We start from the raw sequence: 17650 nt of genomic DNA, 5'->3' as shown, positions 1-17650 counted from the left end.
ACGCGAGAGCGTAGACCACCTGAGAGACTGAATCTATAAAGACAATAAGACCTTGGGGGAGGGTGATATCATGTATCTCACACTACTGTATATAACTGTATCTTACCATGTTATACATGACTGTAACTAGATATGACCTGTAACCACAAGCATACTTTACCACCAGGGGTGCATTTGCAGGAGACACTGCATACCTGTTCCACACAGGTATTTTAAGGCAGGTCTCAGGCAAGTGTCGCACTCGAGAGCTGTGAAATAAAGGTGCAGGTCCAGAGTGACCTTGACTTCAGCATGTGCCTCGTGTAAGTCTGTACTGCAGGGTCAGGACTTTACAGATATGACTATTCGGCAGATTCACTTACAAGGAACATTTTTAATGGCACATTCAAGTCAGTCGTGATAGTAATGGCAATCATTGGATTTTAATTTGGTCAATTTACTTGAGCAAATTCATCCAGGTAACAGAAACAGTTTGAAACTCATTTCAAAGTTCTGTCTCAAATCATAAAGCAAGTACCATACAGTCTGTCGAAATCGGGTTGGACGTTCCGCTGTTCCCATTGGCTCGTGGTCGAAGGCCCACCAGATTTATAGTTTTTCTTGTAACTTGGAAAATATGTTTGAAGAGGAAACTTTGTAACAGGACGTCAATGCCTGGGAATTTTGCACACACTGTTGTTTGTGTCAGAACTAAACAGCCGCGGTATGGTAAGGGTTAAAAGTATTACATAGAATTAAATATAATGTACAGCACAGAAACAGACCATTTGGCCCAACTGGTCCGTGCCAGTGTTTATGTTCCACATGAGCCTTCTCCAACCCCTCTTCATCGCACCCCATCAGCATAACCTTCCATTCCTTCCTCCCTTGTGTACTTATCTAGCTTGCCCTTGAATGCATCGATACTATTCACCTCAACTACTCCCTGTGGTAGTGAGTTCCACATTCTAACCACTCTCTGAGTGAAGAAGTTTCTCCTGAATTCCTTATTAGATTTATGAGTGACTATCTTATATTTATGGCCTCTAGTTTTGGACTCTCCCTCGAGGGTTAAGTTGAGAGATATCTGACCCCAGAAGAACACCTTTAACTGTACAGTGTGATGTTTCCTTCTCTAATGCCAACCACCCTTTCAAATAGTAACGAGACTGCCATTTTGTGTCGAGTAGTGGTGAATTATTTCAGTATTGTGCGATGGGCTAGTGCTCAGGTAACATTTCACTTGGTACTCCTACCGACATCCGAATGACAAGACTTCCGAAACCCACTAGGAATCTCCTAACATCTCCTTTACATAGGATTACATAGGATATACGGCACAGAAACAGGCCATTCGGCCCAACGAGCCCAAACTAGTCTATGCTCCACACGAGCCTCCTCCCTTCTTTCCTCATCTAACTCGATCAGCATAACCCTCTATTCCTTTCTCCCTCATATACTTATCTAGTCTCCCCTTAAATGCATCTACACTATTCGCTTCAACCACTCCCTGTGGTAACGAGTTCCACATTCTTACCACTCTCTGGGTAAGAAAGTTTATTCTGAATTCCCTATTGGATTTCTTGGTGACTATCTTATATTGCTGGCCTCTAGTTATGCTCTTCCCCACAAGTGGAAACATTCTCTCTGTATCCACTCCATCAAAACCTTTCATAATTGTAAGGTTTTTAGGTCACCCCTCAGCCTTTTCTTTTCAAGAGAAAAGTGACCCAGCCTGTTCATCCTTTCCCGATATCCATATCTGGCCCGACGTCAACCTAGGTCTCACAGATGAAAGGTCAATTTATAAGCTGCTGATATTTGCTGTGCAAGTAAGGAGTTGTCTCCGGGAAGCCGCTCCCGCTCCCACTGCCGTGATTTGGCTGGAGGAGCGGCATGAAGAGTGTAAACATCGCACTTCCGGCGAAGTCACGACGGGAGCAGTTCCAAGGAAATTCGCTCCCTTGAGTGTGTGGTGTGGGTGTTTTTATTCTCCAACTTACCTGTCCGAGAGTTCTTTTGACAAGCTTACTGAGATCGTGCCTCCACTCCGGAATGTCTGGGTTGTGATCCTCCAAGTTCGGTGTGAACGACAGCAGCAATGAGCGGTAAGTATCTGCAGGATGAAGACGAGAGGACTTTGTTAAAAGAATCGCGGCTTTAAGAGTCACATTCCGGTCAGGTTCTGATCAGAGTAAGTTTTGGACAAAACAAGAACATTATTTCACAGTTCGTTTTCAGAAGTTGCTTCGGGACCACTTTCATTGATTACGTCACACACCTCCTTTCATTGAGCGATGTAAAACCTTGCTCCAACTACTTTATCTAGGTTTTTTTAAAAATTTCACAGCCTGCAGTGTTCCGCAGTCAATTTACTTTTCAACAACCACAATGACAACTTGCACTTCTATATAGAGCATTTAACATAGTAAAACGTCGAAAGTTGCTTCACGGGAGCGTTATTAGAGAAAGATTGACGCTGAACCTGAGATAGAGACATTGGCACAGGCAACCAAAAGCTTGGTCAAAGTGGTAGGATTTAAGGGGGAGGGTCTTAAAGGAGGAGAAAGAGGTGGAGAGGTTTAGGGAGGAATTCTCAGAGTTTACAGCTGAGCCACTAAAGGTGATTGACTACACGTGATCCATTCTGGGTCCATCCGTCAGGTGGAGGATTCCCTTTGCAAGGGAAGAAAGTGACATAGCGGTCCATGTTGCCCTCGATGGTGCGATTGCTGCTGGGAGTGTGGCAGGGTGCGACCTCCGTGAGTCCAAGTGACACTGGCGCCCACCCCTGGCATATTCTGGGCGGTGGGCTTCAGTTAAACAATAAGGTGGGCTCCCGGTGACGCTGCTGCCTCTTTGGGGAGCTGACCACGTGGCAAAGGGGCAATGGCGTGCTACTGAAAGACTCCGATACCTGCGGCAGCCTAAAGGGCCAGGCAGCGTTCCCAACTGCGGCTTTACACTTCACTCCACACGTAAACTGACAGCTCAGCCCTAAAGGAAGTAACGTGGTGCATCCCTCTCCTCTCCATCAAAGTGTCAAGCTGTGGCCACTTAAAGTCACTTCCGTCATTCACATTGCCGAGCGATGCTCGACACCTGTTGTATAGAGATGTGAGGCACATCCAGCATTGCTGAGACCAGAGTGACAGGAATTATGACGTCAGACTGCCATGACCCACTCATTTAAATACGCCTTCCCATATTTGGGCAGACGGTTCCGGCATCCGGCATGAAGTGACATGAGAAAATCCGACCGTCGTGAAAGTGATCCAATGAAAAAGGGTCCTCCCTATCCTGCATTTTTTTACCCTCGCTTGCCCGAACACCGCCTGAAAATTGGACAGCATTGAGAGGCGAACCTGCCCCAGTCTGTGTCAGCTGTGGCTCAATGGGTAGCACATGCATCTCTGAGTCAGACAGTTGTGGTTTCAAATCTTACTCCAGCAACTTGCACACAAAAAAATCTAGGCTGACAGTCCCAGTGCAGTGCTGAGGGAGTGCTGTACTGCTGGAGGTGCTGTCTTTCGGGTGAGACGTTAAACCGAGGCCCCGTCTGCTTTCTCAAGTGGACGTAAAAGATCCTGTGGCACTATTTCGAAGAAGAGCAGGAGAGTTGTCCCTGGTGCCCTGGGCCAATATTTAATTGTCAATCAACATAACATGGTTGCCAAGTCTTATTGATGCAGAGGAGCTTTTACATCTGTTATCAGCCTGATTGACATGCAATAACTGACAGGAGAAATGCAGCAAGTCCTTCCAGCTCTCTCTCTCTCATAAAAATGCTGAGGTGATTTGCTTAATCAACTGTTCAGCCATGAACTCATTGAATGGCAGTGCAGGCTCGAAGGGCCGAATGGCCTACTCTATTTTCTATGTTTCTAAAACAGATTATTTGGTTATTATCACATTGCTGTTTGTGGGAGCTTGCTGGGCGCAAGTTGACTGTCGTGTTTCCTACATAACAACAGTGACTACACTCCAAAAGTACTTCATTGGCTGCAAAGTGCTTTGTGGCGTGAAAGGTGCTATATAAATGTAAGTCTTTCTTGGTAAATCTTACACCAGAGTAAGTGAGCGCGCTGCGGAGGGAGATGATATGAAGCTCTTGTGAGCTTATATTTTTGTCTGAATACAAAGGAAAACTGCTCAGAGGCGAGGACTCTTCAGGGTGCAAAATGGGAGAAAATAATGATTAAACTAGCTAAAGTGCCTATCTTCTCCATAATGGCGTCCATAAAGCAGTGTGGTTTGTCCTCACCAAATACAGCTATACTCTTCACATCTTGTAGAATGGAATTCCCCGCAGACACCTGCACAGTGATGCTACTTATCCCTTCTGTAGAGAATGTAAAGGAGGCATTCTCCTCCAGGGTGATGACGGGCTGTAAGACACAACAGGAAATGAGAAAGCGGAGCATTATTGAGCAGGAATTGAAGAAAATAGCACCAGCCGATCTGTGCCAGTGAAGCATAGCGCAAGGCGGATGTTATAATGCGCTCAGCCACCAATGCCACAATAACACATTTACTGTTATTAATACAACTTCTTAACAACTCTCAGTCTTTCAATTTAGAACTGTGACATGCAGTGTAAGTGAATTACATAAAATGTCAAATTGTAGGGTGACCTCTTTCAATGCTAGCCTCCCTTTTGGTTGCCAAGTCTTATTGATGCAGAGGAGCTTTTACATCTGTTATCAGCCCGATTGACATGCAATAACTGACAGGGGCAATGCAGCAAGTCCTTCCAGCTCTCTCTCTCATAAAAATGCTGAGGTGATTTGCTTATTCAAATGTGGGACAGAATGCTGGAACCACAGGCTGGACAGGATGTCTTTGCCTAGTGATGTTAATATGGGGGACAAAGAAGGAAATGGCTGGATCAATGCAGGAGTGAAGCAGGAATTAGGAGATAAACCAATCTCTACCATATTTTAGCTCAGCGTGTCTATTTGGATGATAGCTGGAACTGTCTACCCTAATTCCATTTTGTCTGCCCTTTTTCCTCTTCTCTTCGACATTCTTCCTTTTATATAATTATCTACTTCCTTTTCAAATGGTACCTTAAGAACATAAGAAATAGGAGCAGGCCATATGGCCCCTCGAGCCTGCTCCACCATTCAATAAGATCATGGCTGATCTTCGACCTCCACTTTCCCGCCCAATCCCCATATCCCTTGATTCCAAAAATCTATCGCTCTTATTCTTGAATATACACAACGATTCAGCCCTGTCGAGTAGAGAATTCCAGAAATAACCAGTAGTTGTGGTGACGTTTGATTGCTATCTAATTGTTGGGTGACCGCGTGTTGAAGCTCATGGTAACGTTCACAAACCTCGGTCTTGTTCTCCAGCCACCAGAAGTAGGTGCGTGTACCGGCGGTACTGGGCCACACCACTGCTGTCATATTCACCTCCTGATTGGTGATCGCAACGTAAGGTAGAGTCAAGTGCACATGCTCAATAGGACCTGGGGGAATGGGGGAAGAAGACAAAAGCACCAATATCTTAATATCCTCTCATTTATTCTTCACAGATTTTTGCAATTAGGGTACGGTGGCACAGCGGTTATGTTATTGGACTAGTAATCCAGAGGCCTAGTCTAATGATCCAGAGACATGAGTTCAAATCCCACCACAGCAGCTGGGGAATTTAAATTCAGCTAATTAAATAAATCTGGAATTAAAAAGTCTCAGTACAGTAATGGTGACCATAAAACTACAGGATTGTCGTAAAAACCTATCCAGTTCACGAATGTCCTTTCGGGAAGGAAATCTGCTGTCCTTACCCCAGTCTGGCCTATAGGTGACTCCAGACCCACAGCAACGTGGTTGACTCTTAACTGGCCTCTGAAATGGCCTAGCAAGCCACTCAGTTGTCACAAACCGCTACAAAGGATGAAACTACTGTCATCACACGGACTGCAGCAGTTCAAGAAGGTGTCTCACCATCAAGGGCAATGAGGGATGGCCAATAAATGCTGATGTTGCCAGCGACGCCCACATCCCATGAATGAATTTTTAAAAAATGGAAGTCAATGTAATATAGTTCAAAATGATCAGAATATTGCTCTTTGTCAGTGTGGTGAACTTTGTGCTCGTGAAGCTGAGAGAAGTCAATTTAAAATAACTGCAAATGCTGGGATTCACAGCAGGTCTTTTAGCATCTGTAAAGAGAAAAGGCAGTCAACATTGACTAATATCCAAAGACTGACGCTGATAAAACCTGGTTTTAACAGTCATAAGCATTTCACGGGCATTCGCCAGGCAGGAGTTGGGCAAATAGCCCGACTCTCCGCCTGCAGAGGCCCTTTACTTCCGGATGCGTGCGATCTGTCGAGAGGATTGTTGACAGATCGCAAGTTCCGGGTTTGGGCACACCTAAACCTGGCACTTGCAGGGCCCCTACAGGCGGTGCGCACCTCGTATGCGCCCGTAGGGGCCGCCGCGAATTCAGGGCCATTTTGCGATTTATTCTGCTGACTGTAAACACAATCGCAATTTTATTTCAGAACATATTCACAAATTCCTATCAAAATCTGTTTAAAATTGAGTGATTTGTCAGTCAAAATCAGATAATATTTAATCAAATTCACAGGTCTATCTAGCTCACAATGCACGACACATACTGACAAATTACACTTAGTCGGATGCAATTTAAGTATTAATGCTGCCAAGTTATTACCTTTAATAGTAAGCACTGTGGTGGCACAGCGGAGGACCCGAATTATCATAGAATCCTTCTTTATCGTAAAGGAGCAATCCATACCAGTCTCTGCAATTACCCATTATAGCAATTGGACCACTTATAAAAGAAACCCGCAGATTGTCCACAATGCTTCATGGGCACTGCCTTATGTTGTATTGAACTGCAGAGACCAGGAACAAATCCCAGGGATGCAGCATATCTGAGGATGGTAGTATGTCATTTAGAAACATAGAAAATAGGTGCAGGAGTAGGCCATTCGGCCCTTCGAGCCTGCACCGCCATTCAATGAGTTCATGGCTGAACATGCAACCTTATTACCCGATTCCTGCTTTCTCGCCATACCCCTTGATCCCCCTCATAGTAAGGACTATATCTAACTCCTTTTTGAATATATTTAGTGAATTGGCCTCAACAACTTTCTGTGGTAGAGAATTCCACAGGTTCACCACTCTCTGCGCGAAGAGGTTTTTCCTCATCTCAGTCCTAAATGGCTTACCCCTTATCCTTAGACTGTGACCCCTGGTTCTGGACTTCCCCAACATTGGGAACATTCTTCCTGCATCGAACCTGTCGAAACCCGTCAGAATTTTAAACATTTCTATGAGATCCCCTCTCATTCTTCTGAACTCCAGTGAATACAAGCCCAGTTGATCCAGACTTTCTTGATATGTCAGTCCCGCCATCCCGGAAATCAGTCTGGCGAACCTTCGCTGCACTCCCTCAATAGCAAGAATGTCCTTCCTCAAGTTAGGAGACCAAAACTGTACACAATACTCCAGGTGTGGCCTCACCAAGGCCCTGTACAACTGCAGCAATACCTCCCTGCCCCTGTACTCAAATCCACTCACTATGAAGGCCAACATGCCATTTGCTTTCTTAACCGCCTGCTGTACCTGCATGCCAACCTTCAATGACTGATGTATCATGACACCCAGGTCTCGTTGCACCTCCCCTTTTCCTAATCTGTCACCATTGAGATAATAGTCTGTCTCTCTGTTTTTACCACCAAAGTGGATAAACTCACATTTATCCACATTATACTTCATCTGCCATGCATTTGCCCACTCACCTGACCTATCCAAGTCACTCTGCAGCCTCATAGCATCCTCCTCGCAGCTCACACTGCCACCCAACTTAGTGTCATCCGCAAATTTGGAGATACTACATTTAATCCCCTCGTCCAAATCATTAATGTACAATGTAAACAGCTGGGGCCCCAGCACAGAACCTTGCAGTACCCCACTAGTCACTGCCTGCCATCCTGAAAAGTACCCATTTACTCCTACTCTTTGCTTCCTGTCTGACAACCAGTTCTCAATCCATGTCAGCACACTACCTCCAATCCCATGTGCTTTAACTTTGCACATTAATGTCTTGTGTGGGACCTTGTCGAAAGCCTTCTGAAAGTCCAAATATACCACATCAACTGGTTCTCCCTTGTCCACTCTACTGGAAACATCCTCAAAAAATTCCAGAAGATTTGTCAAACATGATTTCCCTTTCACAAATCCATGCTGACTTGGACCTATCATGTCACCTCTTTCCAAATGCGCTGCTATGACATCCTTAATAATTGATTCCATCATTTTACCCACTACTGATGTCAGGCTGACCGGTCTATAATTCCCTGCATTCTCTCTCCCTCCTTTTTTAAAAAGTGGGGTTACATTGGCTACCCTCCATTCCATAGGAACTGATCCAGAGTCTATGAAATGTTGGAAAATGACTGTCAATGCATCCGCTATTTCCAAGGCCACCTCCTTAAGTACTCTAGGATGTAGTCCATCAGGCCCTGGGGATTTATCGGCCTTCAATCCCATCAATTTCCCCAACACAATTTCCCGACTAATAAGGATTTCCCTCAGTTCCTCCTTCTTACTCGACCCTCTGACCCCTTTTATATCTGGAAGGTTGTTTGTGTCCTCCTTAGTGAATACCGAACCAAAGTACTTCTTCAATTGGTCTGCCATTTCTTTGTTCCCCATTATGACCTCCCTTGATTCTGACTGCAGGGGACCTACGTTTGTCTTTACTAACCTTTTTCTCTTTACATATCTATCGAAGCTTTTGCAGTCCATCTTAATGTTCCCTGCAAGCTTCCTCTCGTACTCTATTTTCCCTGCTGTAATCAAACCCCTTGTCCTCCTCTGCTGAGTTCTAAATTTCTCCCAGTCCCCAGGTTCACTGCTATTTTTGGCCAATTTGTATGCCTCTTCCTTGGCTTTAATACTATCCCTGATTTCCCTTGATAGCCACGGTTGAGCCATCTTCCCTTTTTTATTTTTACGCCAGACAGGGATGTACAATTGTTGTAGTTCATCCATGCGGTCTCTAAATGTCTGCCATTGCCCATCCACTGTCAACCCCTTAAGTATCATTCGCCAATCTATCCTAGCCAATTCACGCCTCATACCTTCAAAGTTACCCTTCTTTAAGTTCTGGACCATGGTCTCTGAATTAACTGTTTCACTCTCCATCCTAATGCAGAATTCCACCATATTATGGTCACTCTGCCCCAAGGGGCCTCGCACAACGAGATTACTAATTAATCCTCTCTCATTACACAGCACCCAGTCTAAGATGGCCTCCCCCCTTGTTGGTTCCTCGACATATTGGTCTAGAAAACCATTCCTTATGCACTCCAGGAAATCCTCCTCCACCGTATTGCTTCCAGTTTGGTTAGCCCAATCTATATGCATATTAAAGTCACCCATGATAACTGCTGCACCTTTATTGCATGCACCCCTAATTTCCTGTTTGATGCCCTCCCCAACATCACTACTACTGTTTGGAGGCCTGTGCACAACTCCCACTAACGTTTTTTGCCCTTTGGTGTTCTGCAGCTCTACCCATATAGATTCCACATCATCCAAGCTAATGTCCTTCCTAACTATTTCATTAATCTCCTCTTTAACCAGCAATGCTACCCCACCTCCTTTTCCTTTTATTCTATCCTTCCTGAATGTTGAATACCCATGGATGTTGAGTTCCCAGCCCTGATCATCCTGGAGCCACATCTCCGTAATCCCAACCACATCATATCCGTTAACATCTATTTGCACAGTCAATTCATCCACCTTATTATGGATACTCCTTGCATTAAGACACAAAGCCTTCAGGCTTGTTTTTTAACACCCTTTGTCCTTTTAGAATTATGATGTAGTGTGGCCCTTTTTGTTTCTTGCCTTTGTTTACTCGGCCTTCCACTATTGCTTTTTACCTTTCTACCATCTGTTTCTGACTCCATATTACTTCACCCTATCTCGCTGCATTGGTTCCCATCCCCCTGCCATATTAGTTTAAACACTCCCAAACTGCATTAGCAAATGTTACCCCTAGGACATCAGTTCCAGTCCTGCCCAAGTGCAGATCGTCCCTTTTGTACAGGTCCCACTTCCCCCAGAACTGGTTCCAATGTCCCAGGAATTTGAATCCCTCCCTCTTGCACCACTGCTCAAGCCACGTATTTATTCTAACTATCCTGCTCCCTCTACTCTGATTAACACATGGCACTGCTAGCAATCCAGCGATTACTACCTTTGAGGTCCTACTTTTTAATTTAACTCCTAGCTCCCTAAATTCAGCTTGTAGGACCTCTTCCCGCTTCTTATCTATATCGTTGGTAGCTACATGTACTACGAGAACTGGCTGTTCACTCTCCCTCTCCAGAATGCTCTGCAGCCGCTCCGAGACATCCTTGACCCTTGCACCAGGGAGGCAACATACCATCCTGGAGTCTCGGTTGCGGCCGCAGAAACTCCTATCTATTCCTCTTACAATAGAGTCCCCTATCACTATAGCTCTCCCACTCTTTTTCCCACCCTTCTGTGCAGCAGAGCCAGCCACGGTGCCATGAACTTAGCTGCTGCTGCCCTCCCCTGATGAGTCATCCTCCTCAACAGTACCCAAAGCGGTGTATCTGTTTTGCAGGGGGATGACCGCAGGGGACCCCTGCACTACCTTCCTTGCACTGCTCTTCCTGCTGGTCTTCCATTCCCTAACTGGCTGTGGACCCTTCACCTGCGGTAAGACCAACTCGCTACACGTGCTACTCACGTCATTCTCAGCATCGTGGATGCTCCAGAGTAAATCCACCCTCAGCTCCAACACCGCAACGCGGTCTGTCAGGAGCTGGAGGCGGATACACTTCCCGCACATGTAGTCATCTGAGTTCCCACATGGTACAGGAGGAGCATAACACGTGACCGAGCTCTCCTGTCATGACTTAACCCTTAGATTAACTTAAATTGGCAACAACAATGCTAAAGTTTACTCACTGTTATAGAAGAGAAAAAAGAAAAGCTACTTACCAATCAACAGCCAATCACTTATCCCCTTGGCTGTGACGTCACCTTTCTGTTTCTTTCTACTTCTTTTTTGCACTCTCCCTGTAGCTGCACCGGCACGCCTCTCGCTGACCCCGGACTCACGTCTCTCCACGCACCTCCCGACGCCTCTCGTGGCCTTTTGTAGGCCTCTCGCTGACCCCGGACTCACATCTCTCCACGCACCTCCCGACGCCTCTCGCGGCCTTTTGTAGGCCTCTCGCTGACCCCGGACTCACGTCTCTCCATGCACCTCCCGACGCCTCTCGCGGCCTTTTGTAGGCCTCTCGCTGACCCCGGACTCACGTCTCTCCACATTTGAGGGTAGGATCCACCATTGGTGCCCATGTCTTCAGCTGCCTAGGCCCTAAGCTCTGGAATGCCCTCCCTAAACCTCTCACTCCTCCTTTAAGACGCTCTTTAAAACCTACCTTCTGCCCTAATATCTCCTTTTGTAGCTCGGTGTTTGATAACACTCCTGTGAAGCGCCTTGGGAGTGTTTTACTATGTTAAAGGCGCTATATAAATGCAAGTTGTTGCTGTGAGCGGTGCCAGCCTCCAAGGACTTGGATTTGGATTGGTAGTTGGGATACTCCCAACTGTCTTCAGCACCCCCAGTTTAGGAAGGGAAAAATCACTTGAGGGGCACGGGGGTGGGTTCCCGTTTCCAGTCGTAATACAATGATTCTGGCTGGCAAGAATCCCAGTGCAAACGTCGGGCCAGGAGAGGGATGGGCTCGCTATGACGCCCTCTGTGTTGAACAGCCCGCTGAAGCTCACCGCCTTTTGGGAGAGGCGCCTGAGAATTGTCGGCCCCGATGGAACCTGGCGCATATCAAAGGGGGCCTTCGTGAGAGGAGGGAAGAGAAGCGGAGGAAAGGAGAAGGTTAAATACCAAAACCCTGTAACTCGTGCCTCACTTCAAACCTCGGCCTCAATAAACCTGACATTTTCACCGGAGCCTGCATGATTGCGTGGGAAGTCAGATCAGGTTGAAAGCAACTCTTGGCACTTAAGAGAAGTCCAGTCGAATACATAAATAAATATTGATTATTACACAAAATAAATGAGTTTTCCCCCTCAAGCTGCTTAAGAAACTAAACACTATCTGCTTTCAACTCAGGGGTTCAGCAAATTAAATAAAAAGTCACCAATACTATTTCTGCGAAGCAGTGATCCGTTCATTTGATTGCCATAAACATTAAACATCAAACTGCATCCAGCTTATTTTGTACTCAACGACATTAGGAGGCTTAGAAATACAAGGTTACGTACATCAGCAAACCAGGGAATAGAGCAACGTTTAGATACTGAACTTTAAAAACACGATATGCTCGGGAAATTTAAAGAGTCAGTTGGTCTCTGTATCTTGTAAGTAAATGAAGTCAAAATTTGGATCAATTTACGCCTTTAAATAAAATGCAGCATTAAATGGCTGCTTTCACAAAATCAAAATACTGCGGATGCTGGAATCTGAAATAAAAACAGAAAATGCTGGAAATACTCAGCGGGTCAGGCAGCTTCTGTAGAGAGAGAAACAGAGTTAACGTTTCGGGTCTGGGGTCCTTCGTCAGAACTGGAAAAGTTCAAAATGTAACAGATTCTTAAGGAAGTGCAGGGGCAGTAAAAGGGGGAGGGGAGGAAAGAACAAAAGGGAAGGTCTGTGATACGGTGGAAAGAGATGAGAGAGACAAAAGGGATGATGGGCAAAAATGAGATGGTAATGGGGCAAGTTAGGAAACAAAAGATGAGTGTAGATGAGGTGTGAATGGCAGAATAATTACCAGCTGCCATGGAGAAGAAGAAAAAAATGGCTGGTTTGAACATTTCCCCTTCATTATGCTCAGTAAAACTATCTGCCAGCATTCTTTTGTTGTTGCTTGTGTTATTATCGATGTCCTGTCATCTACTGAGGTTATGAATGCCTGGTGAGGCCAGTGTCTGAGGTGCGTACACGTCTGGATGTACCCTGATAGCATAGCGGGTGTATTGCCTTGCTTATTACTGAACTTGGCAAGCTTAGGAACACATGGTATTACCAGTCCCAGTGCCAGGCACACTTGGCCAAGCTCTCCAGCACAGGGGAAGCCACTCTGATGGAACACTTTCACCTATAATCCCAATCAAGCATTTTTAGGCATTGTATAGCCAGATGCAGAGTAAAGCTCCTTCTACTGGCCCACAGCAAACGCGACTTAACCGCCACCAAAGATCAGTACTCTTGCACAAATTAGATAGATTTCTTTCAGAAAAGAATATCTTGCGATGCAGTTTATGAGCGATTTGAGGCATGACTTATGGTAAGCATAGCCTGCTTGGGAGGAACATATGACTTTGGACCTAATGGTTCCCAAAGCTTCCGATCGCTGGGGGTTTTGGTGTCTCATGTCAGAGTTTGTTGTCGACTAATTTGACACAGATTGATCAGTCAACAACTCCAGTATCATCATGTTGTGCGACTCCCAGGGTGGCAGAAGTCGAATGAAGTGGGGCTTTTGAGCTCTACTATAATTAAAGGGTTAAGAATGGGTCTCGGGATTAAAAAGAGATAAATAGGCTTTTGTAGTGGTCAGCTTTCTAAGTTGCTTAATGGCCAGAAGAGATAATGCTAAGAATAACATGTGGGAATGATTAACTGTTGCAAGCTGTGTAACCTGAGGACAATTACAAATAGCCAAACTGTTGAAAAACAGGAGGGTTGGAGGGGCAGTTAAACAGGGCAAGGGGTCAGAGGTAACACGTTGGAGAAACTCTATTTGGTATGAGACCTAGGCCAATGATTGTGTGACGTGAAAGGGGATTAGTCAATCAGCAACTGTGCATGTGGGCTTTGGGCCAATTAAATGGCATAGGAGGGACTGTGCACGAGGCTGAAATACATCATTATGTGTATAAAAGATTGCTTGGAACTTTGTATCATCAGAGAAGCCTGGCTACAGACAGAGAGCAAGCGGTCTCCCCACCAGTGCAAATAAAGTCGACTGGACTCTTCGAACCCTGACCTGGTGTTGAGTGTTTATTTTAACTATCCACTACAGCAAACTAGATGGACCTTGGTCTTTTTCCGTCTAGCAATTCCCATGCTCTCTGCCTTCGGCCCTGAGGATGTGCTCGATTTTCCATCCCTCCCTGTCAAAAAGTCCCTCCATTCTGCTTGAGGTCATGAACTGGGTACGTTTGAACCTGAACCCATATCCTTGGACTTAACTGTGTGCACACTCCAAGCACAATGGCACATTGCACCATCTTTAAACGACTATTGACAAATGTCCATAGGTTTTTTTTAAATGTAAGTAAGTCATGAATTTATGTTCTTTGTCTTAGAGCTGAAATGCTGTTCCAGTTACCCAAAGGGCTAAGATTTTTCCCTGCAGTCTCTCATAAGATAAATCACAATGAAGGAATATTAGCCTCCCAAACTCAACTGGCCGAGAACACAGGAAAGAGGGACAAATCCCAATTTGTATTCAAGGAAGAAATGACTGAAACAAAAGCAGAAAATGTTGCAAATATACAGAATGCTTGCAAGCATCTGGAAAGAGAAAAGAAAGACAAATTAACGCTTGGGGTTGAGATCTTCCACCAGAACTTTAAAAGTCGGGGATTATTCTATTTTTGGTGGGAGGTGTAATGCTTTGGAAGTTGCAGTGTTTACAGTGCCAGCTCTGGCCTCTCATATCACAGGTAAAGTGGTGGTGAACATTCAGATTGGTTCCTCTATCCCCAACCAGCCGGGATGGGTGAGCTACAGTATTGCAGATCTTTCCTCAGGCGTCTGAAATTGCACTGAAACCTATTACTGTGTTAAAGCTATTCTGGTGTCTATACAAGTCATGCTCCTTTTTCTCCTCATAAGTCACAGCTACAGCTATAAGAACATAAGAACATAAGAAACAGGAGCAGGAGTAGGACATTTGGCCCCTCGAGCCTGCTCCACCATTCAATAAGATCATAGCTGATCTGACCTTGGGCTCAGCTCCACTTCCCTGCCCGCTCCCCATAACCCTTGACTCCCTTATCGCTCAAAAATCTATCTATCTGTGCCTTAAATATATATATTCAATGACCCAGCCTCCACAGCTCTCTGGGGCAGAGAATTCCATAGATTTACAACCCTCTGAGAGAAGAAATTTCTCCTCATCTCAGTTTTAAATGGACGGCCCCTTATTCTAAGAAGCTGTCCCTTAGTTTTAGTTTCCCCTATGAGTGGAAATATCCTCTCTGCATCTACCTCGTCGAGCCCCCTCATTATCTTATAAGTTTCAATAAGATCACCTCTCATTCTTCTGAACTCCAATGTGTATCGGTCCAACCTACTCAACCTTTCGTCATAAGTCAACCCCCTCATCTCTGGAATCAACCTCGTGAACCTTCTCTGAACAGCCTCCAATGCAAGTATATCCTTCCTTAAGTACGGAGACCAAAACTGTACGCAGTACTCCAGGTGTGGCCTCACCAATACCCTGTACAAATAAAAAGTTTGCTTCAATAACCCGAAATAAAAACAGAAAATGCTGGAGGTGCACAGGTCAGTCAATGTCCGGAAGACCAAAGACAGCTTCATGTTTTGGGATGGATAAGGACAACATGTAAATCTCAAGTTCAAAATGCGCTCTAACTACTTACACAAAGAGGCAGCTCATGAGTTTAGTCAGCTGCTAAACTACTTTGAAATGCTGGAGATAGATGAAAAGTGCCTTACTCTCTAATGTTTCAATTATCGTCTTAGCCATTTTGAAAAAGCATTGGAAACAGAATGATCCAGAATGGAAGGGAAGTGGTGGGGTGAGAACAGGAAGCCTACTAGACTCTGGAGTTACCTAGAATCCACGGCACAGAAACCATTTGGCCCAATTAGTTGATGCTAATCATTACGCGATATGTTGACGTCATTGTGCATTTCTAGCATTTTCTGTTTATATTGTACATTTCTATCTTTATAATATTGACCTACACGTTACATGTAGGAACAGGACGGCACGGGTGTTTCCTAGACTGTTCACTGCTTGAGCGACGACACGATAGATCCCGCCATGCTTGTAGATGTGCTTGATCCCTCCTTCGACCGAGCTGAGATTAGAGTAGGTCACTGCTGTGCCGTCTCCAAACTCCATCTGTAAGCTGGTCCTCGGAACATCTCCCTGTGTCAATGCAATCGGCGGGTTAGCAGACTGTTCAGTACAAGTTGAAAAGCAGTAGATAGACCCAATATTGTATTATTACAAGAGCAGATAGTTTGTTTTACGCTAAGAAGGGGAAACTTGTAAATCACACCACAATCATCTAGTGCCCGCTGTGGGTAACACACTCGCCTCTGAGTCAGAAGGTTGTGAGTTCAAGTCCTACTCCAGGAACTTGAGCATATAAATAATCTTGGCTGACACTCCAGTGCAGTGCTGAGGGATCGCTGCACTGTCGGAGATGTTGTCTTTCAAATGAGATGTTAAACCGAGGTCCCGTCTGCCATCTCAGGTGGAACTAAAAGATCCCATGGCATTATTTCGAAGAAGAGCAGAGGAGTTATCCCCAGTGTCCTGGCCAATATTTATCCCTCAATCAACATAACAAAAACAGATTATCTGGTCATTATCATGTGGGATCTTGCTGTGCGCAAACTGCCACGTTTCCCAAATTACAACAGTGACTTCACTATATAGCGCTTTGAGATGTCCGGTGGTCATGAAAGGTGCTATATAAATGCAAGTCTTTCTTTTCACCGCAAGTGTAAATTAGAAGTATAAAGAATTTACAGCACACAAACAGGCCAATCAGCCCAACAGGTCCGTGCCAGTGTTTCTGCTGCACGTGAAACTCCTCACTTCATCACACCCCATCAACATATCCTTCTATTTCTTTCTCCCTCATGCACTTATCTAGCTTCCCCCTAAATACATCTATGCAGTTCTACTTTGATAGATTATCACGGACAAAAAACTTGCACGTTTGTTCAGTTTGATAACAATTACAAATGGAAATCCCAGTTTTTATTGCATACAAATCATTTTACATAGAACATAAGAACTCGGAACAGGAGTAGGCCATATGGCCCCTTGGGCCTGCTCCGCCATTCAATAAGATCATGGCTGATCTTTGACCTCAACTCCACTTTCTGCCCGATCTCCATATCCCTTAATTCCCTTAGAGTCCAAATATCTATCTATCTCAACCTTGAATGATTTAGTATCCATAGCCCTTTGGGATAGAAACATAGAAATATAGAAAATCGGTGCAGGAGTAGGCCATTCGGCCCTTCGAGCCTGCACCACCATTCAATATGATCATGGCTGATCATTCAACTCAGTACCCCTTTCCTGCTTTCTCTCCATACTCCTTGATCCCTTTAACCATAAGGGCCATATCTAACTCCCTCTTGAATATATCCAATGAACTGGCATCAACAACTCTCTGCGGTAGAGAATTCCACAGGTTAACAACCCTCTGAGTGAAGAGGTTTCTCCTCATCTCAGTCCTAAATGGCTTACCCCTTATCCTTACACTGTGTCCCCTGGTTCTGGACTTCCCCAACATCGGGAACATTCTTCCTGCATCTAACCTGTCCAGTCCTGTCAGAATTTTATATGTTTCTATGAGATCCCCTCTCATCCTTCTAAACTCCAGTGAATACAGGCCTA

The 17650-nt window shown here is 45.0% G+C and overlaps 1 protein-coding gene across 1 annotated transcript in view; it reads right to left on the bottom strand.

The window, feature by feature from the left end:
- LOC139255589 (VPS10 domain-containing receptor SorCS3-like) overlaps window positions 1-17650 on the bottom strand; it is a 450963-nt gene that overhangs the window by 56706 nt on the left and 376607 nt on the right. The window contains exons 18-21 of the mRNA XM_070873959.1: window positions 15973-16159; window positions 5322-5455; window positions 4244-4367; window positions 1983-2095 (exon numbers count right to left, since the gene is read on the bottom strand). Coding sequence (XP_070730060.1) covers window positions 1983-2095; window positions 4244-4367; window positions 5322-5455; window positions 15973-16159 — 558 coding nt within the window. The remainder of the gene's footprint in view (window positions 1-1982; window positions 2096-4243; window positions 4368-5321; window positions 5456-15972; window positions 16160-17650) is intronic.

Source organism: Pristiophorus japonicus, chromosome 3, assembly GCF_044704955.1.
Source record: "Pristiophorus japonicus isolate sPriJap1 chromosome 3, sPriJap1.hap1, whole genome shotgun sequence".
NCBI lineage: Eukaryota > Metazoa > Chordata > Chondrichthyes > Pristiophoridae > Pristiophorus > Pristiophorus japonicus.
Note: the sequence above shows the minus strand (reverse complement) of the source record. Positions and strands in the feature narration are given on the sequence as shown.